General features: G+C 43.3%; 1 protein-coding gene across 1 annotated transcript in view; it reads left to right on the top strand.

The window, feature by feature from the left end:
* The first annotated feature begins 5,673 nt into the window (after positions 1-5,673).
* rel (v-rel avian reticuloendotheliosis viral oncogene homolog) overlaps positions 5,674-20,471 on the top strand; it is a 27,937-nt gene continuing 13,139 nt past the window's right edge. The window contains exons 1-4 of the mRNA XM_031813177.1: positions 5,674-5,803; positions 10,022-10,161; positions 16,541-16,689; positions 17,299-17,390. Of these exons, the coding sequence (XP_031669037.1) occupies positions 5,797-5,803; positions 10,022-10,161; positions 16,541-16,689; positions 17,299-17,390 (388 nt within the window). The 5' untranslated portion in view covers positions 5,674-5,796. The remainder of the gene's footprint in view (positions 5,804-10,021; positions 10,162-16,540; positions 16,690-17,298; positions 17,391-20,471) is intronic.

The raw sequence follows: 20,471 nt of genomic DNA, 5'->3' as shown, positions 1-20,471 counted from the left end.
AAATAGTTGGAAAAAGTATTTGTATCGTTTTTGTTGCAATGTTTTCACAAACCATGTTCAATTTAAAAAAAAGAAGCCTAATGTTGATGTTGGTCACATCACTGCTAACTAACGTGAGCTAGTCAATGCTGAGGGCACGGTTGATGTTGGTCACATCACTGCTAACTAACGTGAGCTAGTCAATGCTGAGGGCACGGTTAATGTTGGTCACATCACTGCTAACTAACGTGAGCTAGTCAATGCTGAGGGCACGGTTGATGTTGGTCACATTACTGCTAACTAACGTGAGCTAGTCAATGCTGAGGGCACGGTTGATGTTGGTCACATCACTGCTAACTAACGTGAGCTAGTCAATGCTGAGGGCACGGTTGATGTTGGTCACATCACTGCTAACTAACGTGAGCTAGTCAATGCTGAGGGCACGGTTGATGTTGGTCACATCACTGCTAACTAACGTGAGCTAGTCAATGCTGAGGGCACGGTTGATGTTGGTCACATCACTGCTAACTAACGTGAGCTAGTCAATGCTGAGGGCACGGTTGATGTTGGTCACATCACTGCTAACTAACGTGAGCTAGTCAATGCTGAGGGCACGGTTAATGTTGGTCACATCACTGCTAACTAACGTGAGCTAGTCAATGCTGAGGGCACGGTTGATGTTGGTCACATTACTGCTAACTAACGTGAGCTAGTCAATGCTGAGGGCACGGTTGATGTTGGTCACATCACTGCTAACTAACGTGAGCTAGTCAATGCTGAGGGCACGGTTGATGTTGGTCACATCACTGCTAACTAACGTGAGCTAGTCAATGCTGAGGGCACGGTTGATGTTGGTCACATCACTGCTAACTAACGTGAGCTAGTCAATGCTGAGGGCACGGTTGATGTTGGTCACATCACTGCTAACTAACGTGAGCTAGTCAATGCTGAGGGCACGGTTGATGTTGGTCACATTACTGCTAACTAACGTGAGCTAGTCAATGCTGAGGGCACGGTTGATGTTGGTCACATCACTGCTAACTAACGTGAGCTAGTCAATGCTGAGGGCACGGTTGATGTTGGTCACATTACTGCTAACTAACGTGAGCTAGTCAATGCTGAGGGCACGGTTGATGTTGGTCACATTACTGCTAACTAACGTGAGCTAGTCAATGCTGAGGGCACGGTTGATGTTGGTCACATCACTGCTAACTAACGTGAGCTAGTCAATGCTGAGGGCACGGTTGATGTTGGTCACATCACTGCTAACTAACGTGAGCTAGTCAATGCTGAGGGCACGGTTGATGTTGGTCACATCACTGCTAACTAACGTGAGCTAGTCAATGCTGAGGGCACGGTTGATGTTGGTCACATCACTGCTAACTAACGTGAGCTAGTCAATGCTGAGGGCACGGTTGATGTTGGTCACATCACTGCTAACTAACGTGAGCTAGTCAATGCTGAGGGCACGGTTGATGTTGGTCACATCACTGCTAACTAACGTGAGCTAGTCAATGCTGAGGGCACGGTTGATGTTGGTCACATCACTGCTAACTAACGTGAGCTAGTCAATGCTGAGGGCACGGTTGATGTTGGTCACATCACTGCTAACTAACGTGAGCTAGTCAATGCTGAGGGCACGGTTGATGTTGGTCACATCACTGCTAACTAACGTGAGCTAGTCAATGCTGAGGGCACGGTTGATGTTGGTCACATCACTGCTAACTAACGTGAGCTAGTCAATGCTGAGGGCACGGTTAATGTTGGTCACATCACTGCTAACTAACGTTAGCTAGTCAATGCTGAGGGCACGGTTGATGTTGGTCACATCACTGCTAACTAACGTGAGCTAGTCAATGCTGAGGGCACGGTTGATGTTGGTCACATCACTGCTAACTAACGTGAGCTAGTCAATGCTGAGGGCACGGTTGATGTTGGTCACATCACTGCTAACTAACGTGAGCTAGTCAATGCTGAGGGCACGGTTGATGTTGGTCACATCACTGCTAACTAACGTGAGCTAGTCAATGCTGAGGGCACGGTTGATGTTGGTCACATCACTGCTAACTAACGTGAGCTAGTCAATGCTGAGGGCACGGTTGATGTTGGTCACATCACTGCTAACTAACGTGAGCTAGTCAATGCTGAGGGCACGGTTGATGTTGGTCACATCACTGCTAACTAACGTGAGCTAGTCAATGCTGAGGGCACGGTTGATGTTGGTCACATCACTGCTAACTAACGTGAGCTAGTCAATGCTGAGGGCACGGTTGATGTTGGTCACATCACTGCTAACTAACGTGAGCTAGTCAATGCTGAGGGCACGGTTGATGTTGGTCACATCACTGCTAACTAACGTGAGCTAGTCAATGCTGAGGGCACGGTTAATGTTGGTCACATCACTGCTAACTAACGTGAGCTAGTCAATGCTGAGGGCACGGTTAATGTTGGTCACATCACTGCTAACTAACGTGAGCTAGTCAATGCTGAGGGCACGGTTAATGTTGGTCACATCACTGCTAACTAACGTGAGCTAGTCAATGCTGAGGGCACGGTTGATGTTGGTCACATCACTGCTAACTAACGTGAGCTAGTCAATGCTGAGGGCACGGTTGATGTTGGTCACATCACTGCTAACTAACGTGAGCTAGTCAATGCTGAGGGCACGGTTGATGTTGGTCACATCACTGCTAACTAACGTGAGCTAGTCAATGCTGAGGGCACGGTTGATGTTGGTCACATCACTGCTAACTAACGTGAGCTAGTCAATGCTGAGGGCACGGTTGATGTTGGTCACATCACTGCTAACTAACGTGAGCTAGTCAATGCTGAGGGCACGGTTGATGTTGGTCACATTACTGCTAGCTAACGTGAGCTAGTCAATGCTGAGGGCACGGTTGATGTTGGTCACATCACTGCTAACTAACGTGAGCTAGTCAATGCTGAGGGCACAGTGCAGTTCCAAAACAATCCAAAGGGTGGCAGCCTAGACCACAAATGTATGTTTTGCATTAAATAATGTTGTAGTTTGGTGCAATACAGCAGGATTGGGATTGTAGGCTGCCAACCTTGATTATGTTGGAATTGTATAAACTCAGATTAGCAGAAGGCATGGAATATAACTGTAGGGAGTGTGTGTGTGTGTGTGGGGGGGGGGGGGGGGGGGGGGGGGTTAGTTAGTGATACTTGTTGGTTAGTTAGTGATACTTGTTGGTTAGTTAGTGATACTTGTTGGTTAGTTAGTGATATGTGTTGGCTAGTTAGTGATACTTGTTGGTTAGTCAGTGATACTTGTTGGTTAGTCAGTGATACTTGTTGGTTAGTCAGTGATACTTGTCGAATGGTGAACAGTGCTCCAAAAGTTGGATTCAGTGTCCAGGTAGCTAATCAATTACTGTCAAAACCCTGCTCATAAAATTGGCTATGTAGCTAATGTTAGCAGCACTGCTAGCTGGACTGTGTAGTCCCTAACATACCGCCTTGACATTGCTCATCCAAATATTGATATATTCTTTAATTCCATTCCTTGACTTTAGATTGTGTGTATTGTTAGATATTACTGCACTGTTGGTGCTATAAACACAAACATTTCGCTACACCCACAATAACATTTCGCTAAACACATGTATGTGACAAATCAAATTTGATTTGATATAGTTAAATGTTATCTGTCAGTACAGCTTTGAGTCAACATGTTGAAATGTAAATGATTCTAATCTGGTTTCCTGTCAGGTCAACAACTCTGAATAGCATCAACATGGGCTAACAAAATGTGTTACAGTTTAAATTTGACCTTTATTTAACCAGGCAACTCAGTTAAGAAAACATTATTATTTTCAATGACGGCCTAGGAACAGTGGGTTAACTGGTCTAGGAACAGTGGGTTAACTGGTCTAGGAACAGTAGGAACAGTGGGTTAACTGGTCTAGGAACAGTGGGTTAACTGGTCTAGGAACAGTGGGTTAACTGGTCTAGGAACAGTGGGTTAACTGGTCTAGGAACAGTGGGTTAACTGCCTGTTCAGGGGCAGAACGACAGTACCTTGTCAGCTCGGGGGTTTGAACTAGCAACCTTCTGGTTCCTAGTCCAACTGTCTAACCACTAGGCTACCCTGAGAACACAGTTTACCTCCAGTTCTCCATCTTTGCGCTCTCTCCCTCAGAGAATGAACAGTCGCGTGCGCGTGCCGACATTCCTTTGGATGAATCAGAAATGTCTTGGAAAACCACTTTGACTCCGCCTCCTAAAGTGCCACCTTACACAGAAATGCTGCTTTTAGGTAGCACTAAAAGGGCAGGACAGGTTCATTCATGATTGGAGTATTCATTGTAGTGTGTAATACAGTGTAGACTCGTTTGTTTTTTCACCATCCCAGCAGGGAAAAAGACTCTCCGGGCTGAGACAAAATCATTCGGGGCAAAACACCCGAAATCCCAGGTCTGGTGACTTCAATGGCCCAAACATTGACGTCTCTAAAGTTCATATTTTCAACTTTCATTCAAAACCGAAAATGAACCTGATTTCAACGGCCAGAAAATACACATGTTCAACTTTCACTCAGAACCTAAATTGAATACCTTCAACGGCTGGATAATTGTTTTTACATTTGAGATGTCTTTTCACCTTCATTTTACTCACAGTGACTATTCTTGTAGGAGCGGCAGAAAGGCCGGGACCAGAACTGCATTAACCGCTGTGTGCGTCAAAGATTGGAATGGATGGAAAAAAGGGCGAAAATACCTTTCCTGAGTTAAAAAAAAAAAATCAAATATTATGAGCATAAAAACCACCAGAATCATTGAGAAAAAACATTAGATATCAAAAGAAAATTACAATTATTTATAATTTGTCTTTTCATAACAGCTTTTTTGTATGCCATTATCACAGGGTGAACACTGCCTACCCTCCTACACGGACTGTACGTCACTGGCGCACAGTACCTCACCAGAGTTCGACAGCATTGTGAGCAAATATGCTTCTGTAATCCCCAAAATCAATGACACACAATGACCAATTACCTCCACATTTGTCATTAAAAAAAATGTAAAAATTCTTGTTGTGCGCCCCTTTTATACTCATAATAAAACCATGCGAGATGGTAGCTTCAGATTGTTTTACTCATCATGTGTACATTTGCTAAAATATAATATAAATTATTACATTAGTATGAATAAAATATAGATAGGAAATAAGTCTTGTTGTTTCATCTACTTCCGTGTTCTGTATTAGTTGGGAGATTCCCACTGAATTGTGGGCGTTCAACGTCTCGAGGGGATTACCCCAACTCAACACTGAGAATGCCGCTCAAATACAGACATGTTTACAGGTCACCAAATGATATTACTCTCCTGTAATATTCAATACATTATTGGTAGTCAACGCATAGGCAAAATCTCCGCAAGTGTAGACTAGTCTATTATCAACGTAATCTGTGCATTGAATTCATTTGGGTGAATTCCCTTAGCCTATGTCATCTGATCTCACTGTGCATTCCTACTGATCACACGTTTTCATTTAAAGTTGTCCCAAGTTAAAAACGTAAATGCGAAAGTGATGTGCTTTTCAGAGGAATAGCTAATTGATCTATCGATAAATATGTTTTTAGCGTTCCCATCCATATTTACACAGCAGCACATTCGTTCGCGCATCTGAGGCTGTGATATTCTGGGCGGAGACACCGGGGAATTCCCAGGCGACTCTCTCTCTCTCTCTCTCTCTGTCTGTCTCGCTCTGTCTCTCACACACTTTCTCTCTCTCTCCCAGCTGGAGCTTCTCATTCAGACAACAACCCGTGATAAGGTTGTGCACACCAACACCATGGATGGTAAGTATCTACATATATTATTCATGTTATGAGGCGACTGATAAAAAATGGTCTTTCATTCTATAACACCTTTAGCCTTCACATGTAATTATTATTTAACGGTTCGTTCTTTTTTATGTGGTTCGTCATTGACATAATAGTGATGATCTTAGAAGTATTTTTGCGGAAAAATAAGAAATACCAAAATTGCTATGGTTTGCTTACACGTTATAATTAAATGTTTAACATGCTTATTTTTGGTCAACATTGCTAACTGTAGCCTAACATATGCCAAAATGACTAGTCTTAGAATCAACACTGATCACCGGCACGGAAAGAAGGTTTAAGGTGCTTGTCTATTTGCGCGTGATAGTTTTCAGATTGGGTTTTCTTTAGAAACTTTTTTTTTAAACAAGCCAAAACTTTGTAGACTAAATTATATAAAAGCCCTTGGTTCCCATATACTGATAATGGTCTATATAGCCTACTGTAGCCTATAGCAAGTCTATACAGTGTGTGCACGATATGTTAGGAGGAAGTGTCTGTTATTTACTTGAAATTTGGCACGGGTTGCAGAACGTGTCTCATCTAATAGCCTGAGAACAACTATTGTGAATATCTAGTTTGGTATAGCTGTCACTCATTCATCCTGTTTTCACATTCTTTCATTGATAAATTAATTAATTTGGTTACTCACTCTCGTGTGTATGTGCGTGTGTATGTGCGTGTGTGTGAGCAGCTTGGGCGTGATAACGTTCATCCCCATTCACTTCCTCAATTGTATTCTTGGGTTGGCAGAGATGTCAGTCATATTTTTGCTAGAGAATGTGTAGACAGACAGGCAGACAGGCAGGCAGACAGACAGACAGACCGACCAAGGCTCAGCAGCAGGTGGTGGGGAGAAGGTCTGAGTTGGTAAGGTGGTTTGTAGGTAGCGAGAATGTGAAAGGGTGAGAGAGGGGGAATGAGAGGGGGGAGGCAAGTGTGTGTAAGCATGCTTCAGGTGTCTCATTAGGAAGAATTGCTAAAGCATAGCTGTGTGTGTGTGTGTGTGTGTGTGTGTGTTTGTGTGTGTGTGTGTGTGTGTGTGTGTGTGTGTGTGTGTGTGTGTGTGTGTGTGTGTGTGTGTGTGTGTGTGTGTGTGCGTGTGAGCGCGTGTCTCTGGTTAGGTTTAGGTTGGGTTTATGAGAAGTCAATGTGTGGTTGACTGTCAATGAGTTCCCCATGTACTAACATACTGTACCGATCCTTGCTATATGAGCCACGTTACAATTCCCACCAAGTGGCGTAACCCTTATTGGCACAATGCCTTTGGGTGTTTGTCTTTCACACCAGTGACCTGGGTTCGCTTCCCTGCTCACCGACCAGAATTGTTAATGAGCCGGTAAATATGGAGACAATTTCTCAGGATTTGTCTACATATTTGATAAGTAATACATTATCTACCCAATACATTATCTATCTAATACATTATCTACACAACACATTATCTACCCACTACATTATCTACCCACTACATTATATATCTAATGCATTATCTACACAATACATTATCTACCCACTACATTATCTACCCAATACATTATCTATCCTATACATTATCTACCCAATACATTATCTATCCAATACATTATCTACCCATAGCCTTTGTTCTCTCAGTGACTATTCAGAACCTTTGATGACTGCCTTTTGCACTATAGTTGTATAGTATTTGAGTGTGTATTGTCCTCTGTAGTATAAATACATATGTACACTACCGGTCAAAAGTTTTAGAACACCTTCTCATTTCAAGGGTTTTTCTTTATTTTTACTATTTTCTACATTGTAAAATAATAGTGAAGACATCAGAACTATGAAATAACACATGAAGTAACCAAAAACGTGTTCAAATCAAAATATATTTTATATATGAGATTCTTCAAATAGCCATCCTTTGCCTTTATGACAGCTTTGTACACTCTTGGCATTCTCTCAACCAGCTTCTTGCGGTAGTCACCTGGAACGCATTTCAATTAACAGGTGTGCCTTGTTAAAAGTTAATTTGTGGAATTTCTTTCCTTCTTAAATGCGTTTGAGCCAATCAGTTGTGTTCTGACAAGGTAGGGGGGTATACAGAAGATACAGCCATATTTGGTATATATATATATATATATATGTATATGGAATACTATATATATATATATACCAAATATGGCTATCTTCTGTATACCCCCCTACCTTGTCAGAACACAACTGATATATTATTATATATATATATATATATATATATATATATATACTGAGTATACAAAACATTCAGAACACCTGCTCTTTCCATGACACAAACCAAGTTTCCATCCACAGTTTTTATGTGAGTAAAGTCATACTGTAAAAGAAAATCATGGCAGTTGTGATGGAAACCAGCCTGGTCTCATAGACTAACGTAACATAGCAAACATAAATCCAGACCACTCATATGGTATGTTTGGTATTGTTACACAAGACAGATGGTTACTTCTAGCTACTTTTCAACTACATAATACTTTTACGCTACTTTGCAACTACTTAGCATGATAGCTAACCCTTCCCCTAACCCTAACCTTAAACCCCTTCAGCTAACCCTTCCCCTAACCCTAACCTTAAACCCCTTCAGCTAACCCTTCCCCTAACCTTAACCCTTCCCCTAACTCTAACCTTAACCCTTCCCCTAACTCTAACCTTAACCCTTCCCCTAACTCTAACCTTAAGCCTTCCCCTAACCCTAACCCTTTCAGCTAACCCTTCCCCTAACCTTAACCCTTTCAGCTAACCCTTCCCCTAACTCTAACCTTAAGCCTTCCCCTAACCTTAAACCCCTTCAGCTAACCCTTCCCCTAACCCTAACCTTAAACCCCTTCAGCTAACCCTTCCCCTAACCTTAACCCTTCCCCTAACTCTAACCTTAACCCTTCCCCTAACTCTAACCTTAACCCTTCCCCTAACTCTAACCTTAAGCCTTCCCCTAACCCTAACCCTTTCAGCTAACCCTTCCCCTAACCTTAACCCTTTCAGCTAACCCTTCCCCTAACTCTAACCTTAAGCCTTCCCCTAACCTTAACCCTTTCAGCTAACCCTTCCCCTAACCGTAACCCTTTCAGCTAACCCTTCCCCTAACCCTAACCCTTTCAGCTAACCCTTCCCATAACCTTAACCCTTTCAGCTAACCCTCCCCCTAACTCTAACCCTAACCCTTTAACAGATAGGAGGGTGGGGGGTGGAATACAAAACTATATGGAATACTAAACTATATGGAATACTAAACTATATGGAATAGTAAGGTATATGGAATAGTAAGGTATATGGAATAGTAAGGTATATGGAATACTAAACTATATGGAATACTAAACTATATGGAATACTAAACTATATGGAATACTAAACTATATGGAATAGTAAGGTATATGGAATAGTAAGGTATATGGAATACTAAACTATATGGAATAGTAAGGTATATGGAATACTAAACTATATGGAATAGTAAGGTATATGGAATAGTAAGGTATATGGAATAGTAAGGTATATGGAATAGTAAGGTATATGGAATACTAAACTATATGGAATACTAAACTATATGGAATACTAAACTATATGGAATAGTAAGGTATATGGAATAGTAAGGTATATGGAATACTAAACTATATGGAATACTAAACTATATGGAATACTAAACTATATGGAATACTAAACTATATGGAATACTAAACTATATGGAATACTAAGCTATATGGAATACTAAACCATATGGAATACTAAACTATATGGAATACTAAACTACAGTGGGGAAAAAAAGTATTTAGTCAGCCACCAATTGTGCATGTTCTCCCACTTAAAAAGATGAGAGAGGCCTGTAATTTTCATCTAAGGTACACTTCAACTATGACAGACAAAATTAGAAAAAAAATCGAGAAAATCACATTGTAGGATTATTAATGAATTTATTTTCAAATTATGGTGGAAAATATTTTTTTTGGGGGGGGGTCTAACTCAATATTAGGAAAGGGGTTCTTAATGTTTGGTATACTCAATGTATAGTAATAGTACTGTATATATCATTTAACAGACACTTTTATTCAAAGCGACTAACAGTAATTTGTGTATAAATGTTTCATATGGGTGGTCCTGGGAATCTAACCCATTATCCTGGCCTTGCAAGCACCATGCTGTACCAACTGAGCTTACAGGGGACCATCTCTAACCCTCTCTCCCTGTGTTGTTGTCCAGTGGCAGAGCCCAGTGTTCAGATCTTTGAGCAGCCCAAACAGAGGGGCATGCGCTTCAGGTACAAGTGCGAAGGCCGCTCTGCAGGCAGCATCCCTGGAGAGAGGAGCTCTGACAACAACAGGTCATACCCCACTATACAGGTAAGGTTTTTACATACGGTCCTGGGAATTGAACCTACTGTCCTACTGTAGTTATATACTACATAGTGTTGAACGATTAACCGAATATTCTGGGGGGGGGCGCGGTTATTAAAAAACAAATTCACCGACATCGGTTCAATTACTTGAATTCCATTTAGTCCAACGCGTCGTTTCTCTGGAGAGAAATCAAATCAAGAACTATATGGGACGCTGGGCTGAAGGGAGTTGTAGTTTTCATAAAGCAAATATTCAACCTAGTTCAGCGCAGGGACTGTGTAATTACTACAATGTCCATAATCCATTGCGCCTGTTCTTTTCCGGCTCTGACACAGATGGATACACTTTTATGCCTGCTAAGTTAGGTTAGATACACACAGACCGCATACGCCATCGCATGAGAGAGGAATGTACACAACACAAGGATGAGATAGAGAGGGATAGAGAGTTCATGAAAGTATGCCTTATCTACTTTGAAGAGCTAGTGAAAGGATTTTGTCAGACAACTCGGCAGCATACTTAAGCAGGTTAGCCTAGCTAAACAGGATGACTACAGACAGCTCTGCAGTATATTTAGGCAGGTTAGCCTAGCTAAACAGGATGACTACAGACAGCTCTGCAGTATATTTAGGCAGGTTAGCCTAGCTAAACAGGATGACTACAGACAGCTCTGCAGTATATTTAGACAGGTTAGCCTAGCTAAACAGGATGACTACAGACAGCTCTGCAGTATATTTAGACAGGTTAGCCTAGCTAAACAGGATGACTACAGACAACTCTGCAGTATATTTAGGCAGGTTAGCCTAGCTAAACAGGATGACTACAGACAGCTCTGCAGTATATTTAGACAGGTTAGCCTAGCTAAACAGGATGACTACAGACAGCTCTGCAGTATATTTAGACAGGTTAGCCTAGCTAAACAGGATGACTACAGACAGCTCTGCAGTATATTTAGACAGGTTAGCCTAGCTAAACAGGATGACTACAGACAGCTCTGCAGTATATTTAGGCAGGTTAGCCTAGCTAAACAGGATGACGGCAGTACAGTATGGGGAGAACATAACGTTAGATGGCCTGGCTGACTGACTGTTACTGTCTTGAGATGAGATGATGACTTTAAGGAATACAAAAATGATAAAGTCATCAAATAAAAACTAATATACACAACTGAAATATTTGATTATTTCATAGTAATGTATTATTTTTCTATTGGGACCTGACAGAGACAATGGAATTTGTTCTTTGTTTTGGCAATAGAATATTCAACATTTTTGGCTTTGGATTTTCCATTACACAAACATAATAATTTTATTATAATTATTTGATAATTTATTTAATATCAAACAAATAATTGAACTTCAAAAACCGTGGTAATTAAAAAAAATATATATCTAACTAAAAAGCAGAAAATGATCAGCATTAATACTACAGTATCCATCTCAGCACTAATACTACAGTATATCCACCTCAGCACTAATACTACAGTATATCCATCGCAGCACTAATACTACAGTATATCCACCTCAGCACTAATACTACAGTATATCCACCTCAACACTAATACTACAGTATCCATCTCAGCACTAATACTACAGTATATCCACCTCAGCACTAATACTACAGTATATCCATCGCAGCACTAATACTACAGTATATCCACCTCAGCACTAATACTACAGTATATCCACCTCAACACTAATACTACAGTATCCATCTCAGCACTAATACTACAGTATATCCACCTCAACACTAATACTACAGTATATCCACCTCAGCACTAATACTACAGTATATCCACCTCAGCACTAATACTACAGTATATCCACCTCAACACTAATACTACAGTATATCCACCTCAACACTAATACTACAGTATATCCACCTCAGCACTAATACTACAGTATATCCACCTCAGCACTAATACATACTACAGTATATCCACCTCAACACTAATACATACTACAGTATATCCACCTCAACACTAATACTACAGTATATCCACCTCAGCACTAATACATACTACAGTATATCCACTTCAGCACTAATACATACTACAGTATATCCACCTCAACACTAATACATACTACAGTATATCCACCTCAACACTAATACATACTACAGTATATCCACCTCAACACTAATACTACAGTATATCCACCTCAACACTAATACTACAGTATATCCACCTCAACACTAATACTACAGTATATCCACCTCAACACTAATACATACTACAGTATATCCACCTCAACACTAATACATACTACAGTATATCCACCTCAGCACTAATACTACAGTATATCCACCTCAGCACTAATACTACAGTATCCATCTCAGCACTAATACTACAGTATATCCACCTCAGCACTAATACTACAGTATATCCACCTCAGCACTAATACTACAGTATATCCACCTCAACACTAATACTACAGTATATCCACCTCAACACTAATACATACTACAGTATATCCACCTCAACACTAATACTACAGTATATCCACCGCAACACTAATACTACAGTATATCCACCTCAACACTAATACTACAGTATATCCACCTCAACACTAATACTACAGTATATCCACCTCAACACTAATACTACAGTATATCCACCTCAACACTAATACTACAGTATATCCACCTCAACACTAATACTACAGTATATCCATCTCAGCACTAATACTACAGTATATCCACCTCAGCACTAATACTACAGTATATCCACCTCAACACTAATACTACAGTATATCCACCTCAACACTAATACATACTACAGTATATCCACCTCAACACTAATACTACAGTATATCCACCTCAACACTAATACTACAGTATATCCGCCTCAGCATTAATACTACAGTATATCCACCTCAACACTAATACTACAGTATATCCACCTCAACACTAATACTACAGTATATCCACCTCAACACTAATACTACAGTATATCCACCTCAACACTAATACTACAGTATATCCACCTCAGCACTAATACATACTACAGTATATCCACCTCAACACTAATACATACTACAGTATATCCACCTCAGCACTAATACTACAGTATATCCACCTCAACACTTATACTACAGTATATCCACCTCAACACTAATACATACTACAGTATATCCACCTCAACACTAATACATACTACAGTATATCCACCTCAACACTAATACTACAGTATATCCACCTCAACACTTATACTACAGTACACTAGTGTATCATAATATGCTAACCCTGAGGAGTATATACAGGACCATATCCTAGTCACTAGTGTATTGCAGTATTCGAGCCAGCATTTGTCGCTAAATCTAGTCCTCTCTGACCCCATGAGCAGGTATCTCTGTTTTGAATCGTTTCTACTCTCTCTGCCCATCCGAACACATAGCCACTCCTTCCTGCTCCAGCCCTGTGAAAACCACTCACAGACAGCTGTGATGAAATGAGAAAGAGATTTAATGATTAGTGATGTCATTACTAGTATTCTAGACTCTCTGGTCTACTAACAACTTTCTGCTGTTTTCACTGATGTTGTCCATGTTATTGATTCCTCTCTTCTCTTCTCCTCTCATCTCCTCTCTTCTTCTCTCTTCTCCTCTCATATCTTCTCCTCTCTTCTCCTCTCATCTCTCCTCCTCTGTTCTTCTCTCCCCTCTCTTCTCTTCTGTTATCTTATCCCCTCTTATCTTCTCTCTTCTCCTCTCTCCACTTCTCTTCTCTTATATTCTCCTCTTCTATCTTCTCATCTCTTCTCATTTCCGCTCTTCTCCGCTCTTCTCTTCTCTCTTCTCCTCTCTCCACTTCTCCTCTTCTCCTCTCTTCTCTTCTCTCTTGTCTCTCTTCTCCACTTCTCCTCTCTTCTCCTTTCTCTTCTCTTCTCCTCTCTCCACTTCCCCTCTTCTCTTCTCCTCTCTTCTCCTCTCTCTTCTCCACTTCTCCTCCCTTCTCCTCTCTTCTCCTCTCTCTTCTCTTCTCCTCTCTTCTCCTCTCTCTTCTCGTCTCCTCTCTTCTCCTCTCTCATCTCTTCTCCTCTCTTCTCCTCTCTTCTCTTCTCCTCTCTCCACTTCTCCTCTTCTCTTCTCCCCTCTTATCCTCTCCTCTTCTCTTCTCCCCTCTTATCCTCTCCTCTCTCTTCTCTCTCTTTATCCTCTCCTCTCTCTTCTCTCTCTTCTCTTCTCCTCTTCTCTTCTCCTCTCTTCTCCTCTCTCCACTTCTCCTCTTCTCTTCTCCCCTCTTATCCTCCCCTCTTCTCTTCTCCCCTCTTATCCTCTCCTCTTCTCTTCTCCCCTCTTATCCTCTCCTCTTCTCTTCTCCTCTCTCCACTACTCCTCTTCTCTTCTCCCCTCTTATCCTCTCCTCTTCTCCCCTCTTATCCGCTCCTCTTCTCTTCTCCTCTCTCCACTTCTGCTCTTCTCTTCTCCCCTCTTATCCTCTCCTCTTCTCCCCTCTTATCCTCTACTCTCTTCTCTCTCTTCTCTTCTCCCCTCTTATCCTCTCCTCTTCTCCCCTCTTATCCTCTCCTCTCTCTTCTCTCTCATCTCTTCTCCCCTCTTATCCTCTCTCTTCTCCCTCTTCTCTCTCCTCTCTCTTCTCCTCTCTCCTCTCTTCTCCTCTCTCTTCTCCTCTCATCTCCTCTCTCTCTCTTCTCTTCTCTTCTCTCTCTTCTCTCTCTTCTCTTCTCTTCTCTTCTCTTCTCTTCTCTTCTCCTCTCCTCTCTCTCTCCTCTCTCTTCTCCTCTCTCTTCTCCTCTCTCTTCTCCTCTCTCTTCTCCTCTCTCTTCTCCTCTCTTCTCTTCTCCTCTCTCTTCTCCTCTCTTCTCCTCTCTCTTCTCCTCTCTTCTCCTCTCTCTTCTCTCTCTTCTCCTCTCTTCTCCTCTCTCTTCTCTTCTCCTCTCTCTTCTCCTCTCTCTTCTCTCTCTTCTCTTCTCCTCTCTTCTCCTCTCTCTTCTCTTCTCCTCTCTCTTCTCCTCTCTCTTCTCTCTCTTCTCTTCTCCTCTCTTCTCCTCTCTTCTCTTCTCCTCTCTCTCCTCTCTTCTCTTCTCCTCTCTCTTCTCCTCTCTTCTCCTCTCTTCTCCTCTCTCTTCTCCTCTCTTCTCCTCTCTCTTCTCTCTCTTCTCTTCTCCTCTCTTCTCCTCTCTCTTCTCTTCTCCTCTCTTCTCCTCTCTCTTCTCTTCTCCTCTCTCTTCTCTCTCTTCTCTTCTCCTCTCTTCTCCTCTCTCTTCTCTTCTCCTCTCTCTTCTTCTCTCTCTTCTCTTCTCCTCTCTTCTCCTCTCTCTTCTCCTCTCTTCTCCTCTCTCTTCTCTTCTCCTCTCTCTTCTCTCTCTTCTCTTCTCCTCTCTTCTTCTCTCTCTTCTCTTCTCCTCTCTCTTCTCTCTCTTCTCTTCTCCTCTCTTCTTCTCTCTCGTCTCTTCTCCTCTCTCTTCTCCTCTCTTCTTCTCTCTCTTCTCTTCTCCTCTCTCTTCTCCTCTCTCCTTCTCTCTCTTCTCTTCTCCTCTCTTCTCCTCTCTCTTCTCTTCTCCTCTCTCTTCTCCTCTCTCTTCTCTCTCTTCTCTTCTCCTCTCTTCTTCTCTCTCTTCTCTTCTCCTCTCTCTTCTCCTCTCTTCTCCTCTCTCTTCTCTTCTTCTCTCTCTTCTCTTCTCCTCTCTCTTCTCTTTCTTCTCCTCTCTTCTTCTCTCTCTTCTCTTCTCCTCTCTCTTCTCCTCTCTTCTTCTCTCTCTTCTCTTCTCTTCTCTTCTCTCTTCTCCTCTCTCTTCTTCTCTCTCTTCTCTCTCTTCTCTCTCTTCTCCCCTCTTCTCCTCTCTTCTCCCTCTCTTCTCCTCTCCTCTTCTCCTCTCTCTTCTCTTCTCTTCTCTTCTCTTCTCTTCTCTTCTCTTCTTCTCTTCTCTTCTCTTCTCTCTCTTCTCTTCTCTTCTCTCTCTCTCCTCTCTCTTCTCCTCTCTCTTCTCCTCTCTCTTCTCCTCTCTTCTCTTCCTCTCTCTCTCCTCTCTTCTCTCCTCTCCTCTCCTCTCCTCTCCTCTCCTCTCCTCTCCTCTCCTCTCCTCTCCTCTCCTCTCCTCTCCTCTCCTCTCCTCTCCTCTCCTCTCCTCTCCTCTCCTCTCCTCTCCTCTCTTCTCTTCTCTTCTCTTCTCTTCTCTCTCTTCTCTTCTCTCTCTCCTTCTCTTCTCTTCTCCTCTCCTCTCCTCTCCTCTCCTCTCCTCTCCTCTCCTCTCTCTTCTCCTCTCCTCTCCTCTCCTCTCTTCTCTTCCCTATGTTCCTCTTGTATTCGTGTATGTATCCTTTATTTAACCCGGTAAATCATCTCTTTTACAATAACGACCTGAACGCCCTGTATTCACTTCCTTCTTTAAATGTTTACCCCTCCTCTCTTTCCCCATCAGATTCTGAACTACTGTGGGAAGGGCAAAGTGCGCGTTTCCCTGGTAACCAAGAACGAGCCCTTTAGGCCCCACCCCCATGACTTGGTGGGCAAGGACTGCAAGGAGGGATTCTACGAAGCTGAGTTTGGCCCAGAGCGCAAGGTCTTTGCGTGAGTCACCCTTCATCCCTTTACCCCATCGTCATCATCCACTTTAGTTTATCTCACACACACTGTTACCATTATCATCACCATCATCACCATTATAATAAACACAGTCACCACCATCATCATTATTTTCCACTTTTAGTCACCATCACTATCACTATCATCATCACCATCATCATCATCACCCTTTTCACTGTCATTTGCATCACCACCCCCTTGTCAAGGGCAGAGTCATGTTGTGGGAGTTCCTCCAGTTGTTTTGCATGTGATGATGTGATCACGCACACACACACACACGCACACACACACAGGCACGCATGCACACGCACAAACACACACACTAGTCCAATGGATGGCCCCTCACTTTGCAAAACCACAGTGCTGAGGGAGTTCCCCAGATAATATCACTTTGTCTATGTATCTGTGTAACCGCGTGGGTTATACATGGAGACCATTTTGTGCCCCAGGACCCTGAGTTTCTGACTTCCCTATGCTTCGTATCCACAGCTTCCAGAATCTGGGTATCCAGTGTAACCACGTGGGTTATACATGGAGACCATTTTGTGCCCCAGGACCCTGAGTTTCTGACTTCCCTATGCTTCGTATCCACAGCTTCCAGAATCTGGGTATCCAGTGTGTGAGGAGGAGAGAGGTAAAGGACTCCATCGTGCAGAGGATGACCAGAGGGATCAACCCATTCAATGGTGCGTTTCTCTCTCAGCTACAGTCTCTCAGGCTTTTCTCTCTCAGCTACAGTCTCTCAGGCTTTTCTCTCTCAGCTACAGTCTCTCAGGCTTTTCTCTCTCAGCTACAGTCTCTCTGGCTTTTCTCTCTGAGCTACAGTCTCTCAGGCTTTTCTCTCTCAGCTACAGTCTCTCTGGCTTTTCTCTCTCAGCTACAGTCTCTCTGGCTTTTCTCTCTCTCCCCCTATCTTCCTCTCTCTCCCCCCCTCTCTTCCTCTCTCTCTCCCTCCTCTTCCTCTCTCTCCCCCTCTCTTCCTCTCTCTCCCCCCTCTCTTCCTTTCTCTCTCTTCCTCTCTCTCTCCCCTCTCTTCCTCTTTCTCTCCCTCCTCTTCCTCTCTCTCTCCCCCTCTCTTCCTCTCTCTCTCCTCTCTCTCCCCCCTCTCTTCCTCTCTCTCTCTTCCTCTCTCTCTCCCCTCTCTTCCTCTCTCTCCCCCCTCTCTTCCTCCTCTTCCTCTCTCTCTCCCCCTCTCTTCCTCTCTCTCTCCTCCCCCCCCCCCTCTCTTACTCTCTCTCTCTCTTCCTCTCTCTCCCCTCTCTTCCTCTCTCTCTCCCTCCTCTTCCTCTCTCTCTCCCCCTCTCTTCCTCTCTCTCTCCTCTCTCTCCCCCCTCTCTTCCTCTCTCTCTCTTGCTCTCTCTCTCCCCTCTCTTCCTCTCTCTCTCCCCCCCTCTCTCCCTCCTCTTCCTCTCTCTCTCCCCCTCTCTTCCCCTCTCTCTCCTCTCTCTCCCCCCCTCTCTTACTCTCTCTCTCTTCCTCTCTCTCCCCTCTCTTCCTCTCTCTCTCCCTCCTCTTCCTCTCTCTCTCCCCCTCTCTTCCTCACTCTCTCCTCTCTCTCCCACCTCTCTTCCTCTCTCTCTCTTCCTCTCTCTCTCCTCTCTCTCCCCCCTCTCTCTCTCCCCCTCTCTTCCTCATTCTCTCCTCTCTCTCCCCCCCTCTCTTCCTCTCTCTCTCTTCCTCTCTCTCTCCTCTCTCTCCCCCCCTCTCTCCCCCCTCTCTTCCTCTCTCTCTCCTCTCTCTCCCCCCTCTCTTCCTCTCTCTCTCTTCCTCTCTCTCCCCTATTTTCCTCCCTCTCTCCCTCCTCTTCCTCTCTCTCTCCCCCTCTCTTTCTCTCTCTCTCCTCTCTCTCCCCCTCTCTCTTCCTCCCTCTCTCCCCTCTCTTCCTCTCTCCCCCCTCTCTTCCCCCCCCCTCTTTCACATTTACTTCCTGACACATTCATTTAGAGTGAGAAGTAGATATATATACATGGGCTACTGCTGTCCTAACCACAACTAGACGGAGATAGATCTGTCAATTTCCTCCTAGAACTTCTATCCCCGGGTCTCTGCAGCAAAGTGTCGTTGTTGTCTCCATTAGAAGACAAGAGCTAACCTACTTCCCCATTGTCATAACACACAGTTGTAGTGCTGGATGCTGGAGAGAGGGGAATGTGTGTGTGTGTGTGTGTGTGCTGAAGGTGTGCAGCCTCTGATAACATTGAAAACATGAAGTACTACCATACAAGCCATTGTACTGATTGGGCAGTACTACCGTACAAGCCATTGTACTGATTGGGCAGTACTACCATACAAGCCATTGTAATGATTGGGTAGTACTACCATACAAGCCATTGTACTGATTGGGTAGTACTACCATACAAGCCATTGTACTGATTGGGCAGTACTACCATACAAGCCATTGTACTGATTGGGCAGTACTACCATACAAGCCATTGTACTGATTGGGCAGTACTACCATACAAGCCATTGTAATGGTATACCGTCCTGTAGGTTTTCTGTCCAGCCCTGTTCCTGGAGAGATACCTCCAAGTTCTCTAGATTAAGGTTGGACAGAAAACCTACTGTAGAGTATCTGTCCAGAAACAGGGTTGGAGTTATAACCTACTGGACAGTAGCTCTCCAGGAACAGGGTTGGATTTATAACCTACTGGACAGTAGCTCTCCAGGAACAGGGTTGGAGTTATAACCTACTGGACAGTAATTCTCCAGGAACAGGGTTGGAGTTATAACCTACTGGACAGTAGCTCTCCAGGAACAGGGTTGGAGTTATAACCTACTGGACAGTATCTCTCCAGGAACAGGGTTGGAGTTATAACCTACTGGACAGTATCTCTCCAGGAACAGGGTTGGAATTATAACCTACTGGACAGTATCTCTCCAGGAACAGGGTTGGAGTTATAACCTACTGGACAGTATCTCTCCAGGAACAGGGTTGGAATTTAAACCTACAGGATGTTAGCTCTCCCGGAACAAGGTTGGAGTGCCCTGATATAGGGCCTTAACTGGCAGCACAGGCTAGCTCTGATTTGTCAATAGCAAATGAGGAAATCTGGTCACTGTTTGGCCATACAGAACTTGTGTGTTGTTAAAAGGAAGTAGGAGTCATTATTCATCGATGTGAATAACACACAGCAGTTCTGTTACTAAACTTTGTACCAATTCTGTTACACCACTTCCTCTCAACTCCCCTCGACTGTTTTACCTCATCATGTCCGCTACTCTTTACGGCTCGACGGTCTAAGCAAGACGGTGGTAACAACATGTGTATCTAGACTGAGATTAAGATTGAGATTGTTCTTCTTCTCAAATGTAGCACCATGAATAGCCCTGTTTATCTGGTCCTTATGGATCCATGTGAAACAACTTATAAATAAATCCTGGGATGGAGACAGACAATAGGTTTGACAGACACTTGGCAGGTGTGAGTCTGGAGGAATTTGTTTGGAAGTGAGAATACAAGAGCACCTTGTAGAGCATAAGGGTCCAACTCATTCCACGGAGGGACTAGTGTCTGCTGGTTTTTTGGTTTTTCCTTTCAATTAAGACCCAGACAACCAGGTCAGTGAAGTTCCTTACTAATCAGTGACCTTAATTCATCAATCAAGTACAAGGCAGGAGAGAAAACCCACAGACACTCAGCCCTCTGTGGAATGTGTTTGACACCTGCAATGTAGAATAACTAGAGTTTCCAGTCCAGGTTGTTGTTTCCGTGGTGACGGTCGGTGGCGAGTTGTCGCGACAACGGTCGAATGGCAAGGCAAGAGAAG

Source organism: Oncorhynchus kisutch, unplaced genomic scaffold, assembly GCF_002021735.2.
Source record: "Oncorhynchus kisutch isolate 150728-3 unplaced genomic scaffold, Okis_V2 Okis04b-Okis11a_hom, whole genome shotgun sequence".
Classification (NCBI taxonomy): domain Eukaryota; kingdom Metazoa; phylum Chordata; class Actinopteri; order Salmoniformes; family Salmonidae; genus Oncorhynchus; species Oncorhynchus kisutch.
This window is presented reverse-complemented; position numbering and strand designations above follow the sequence as displayed.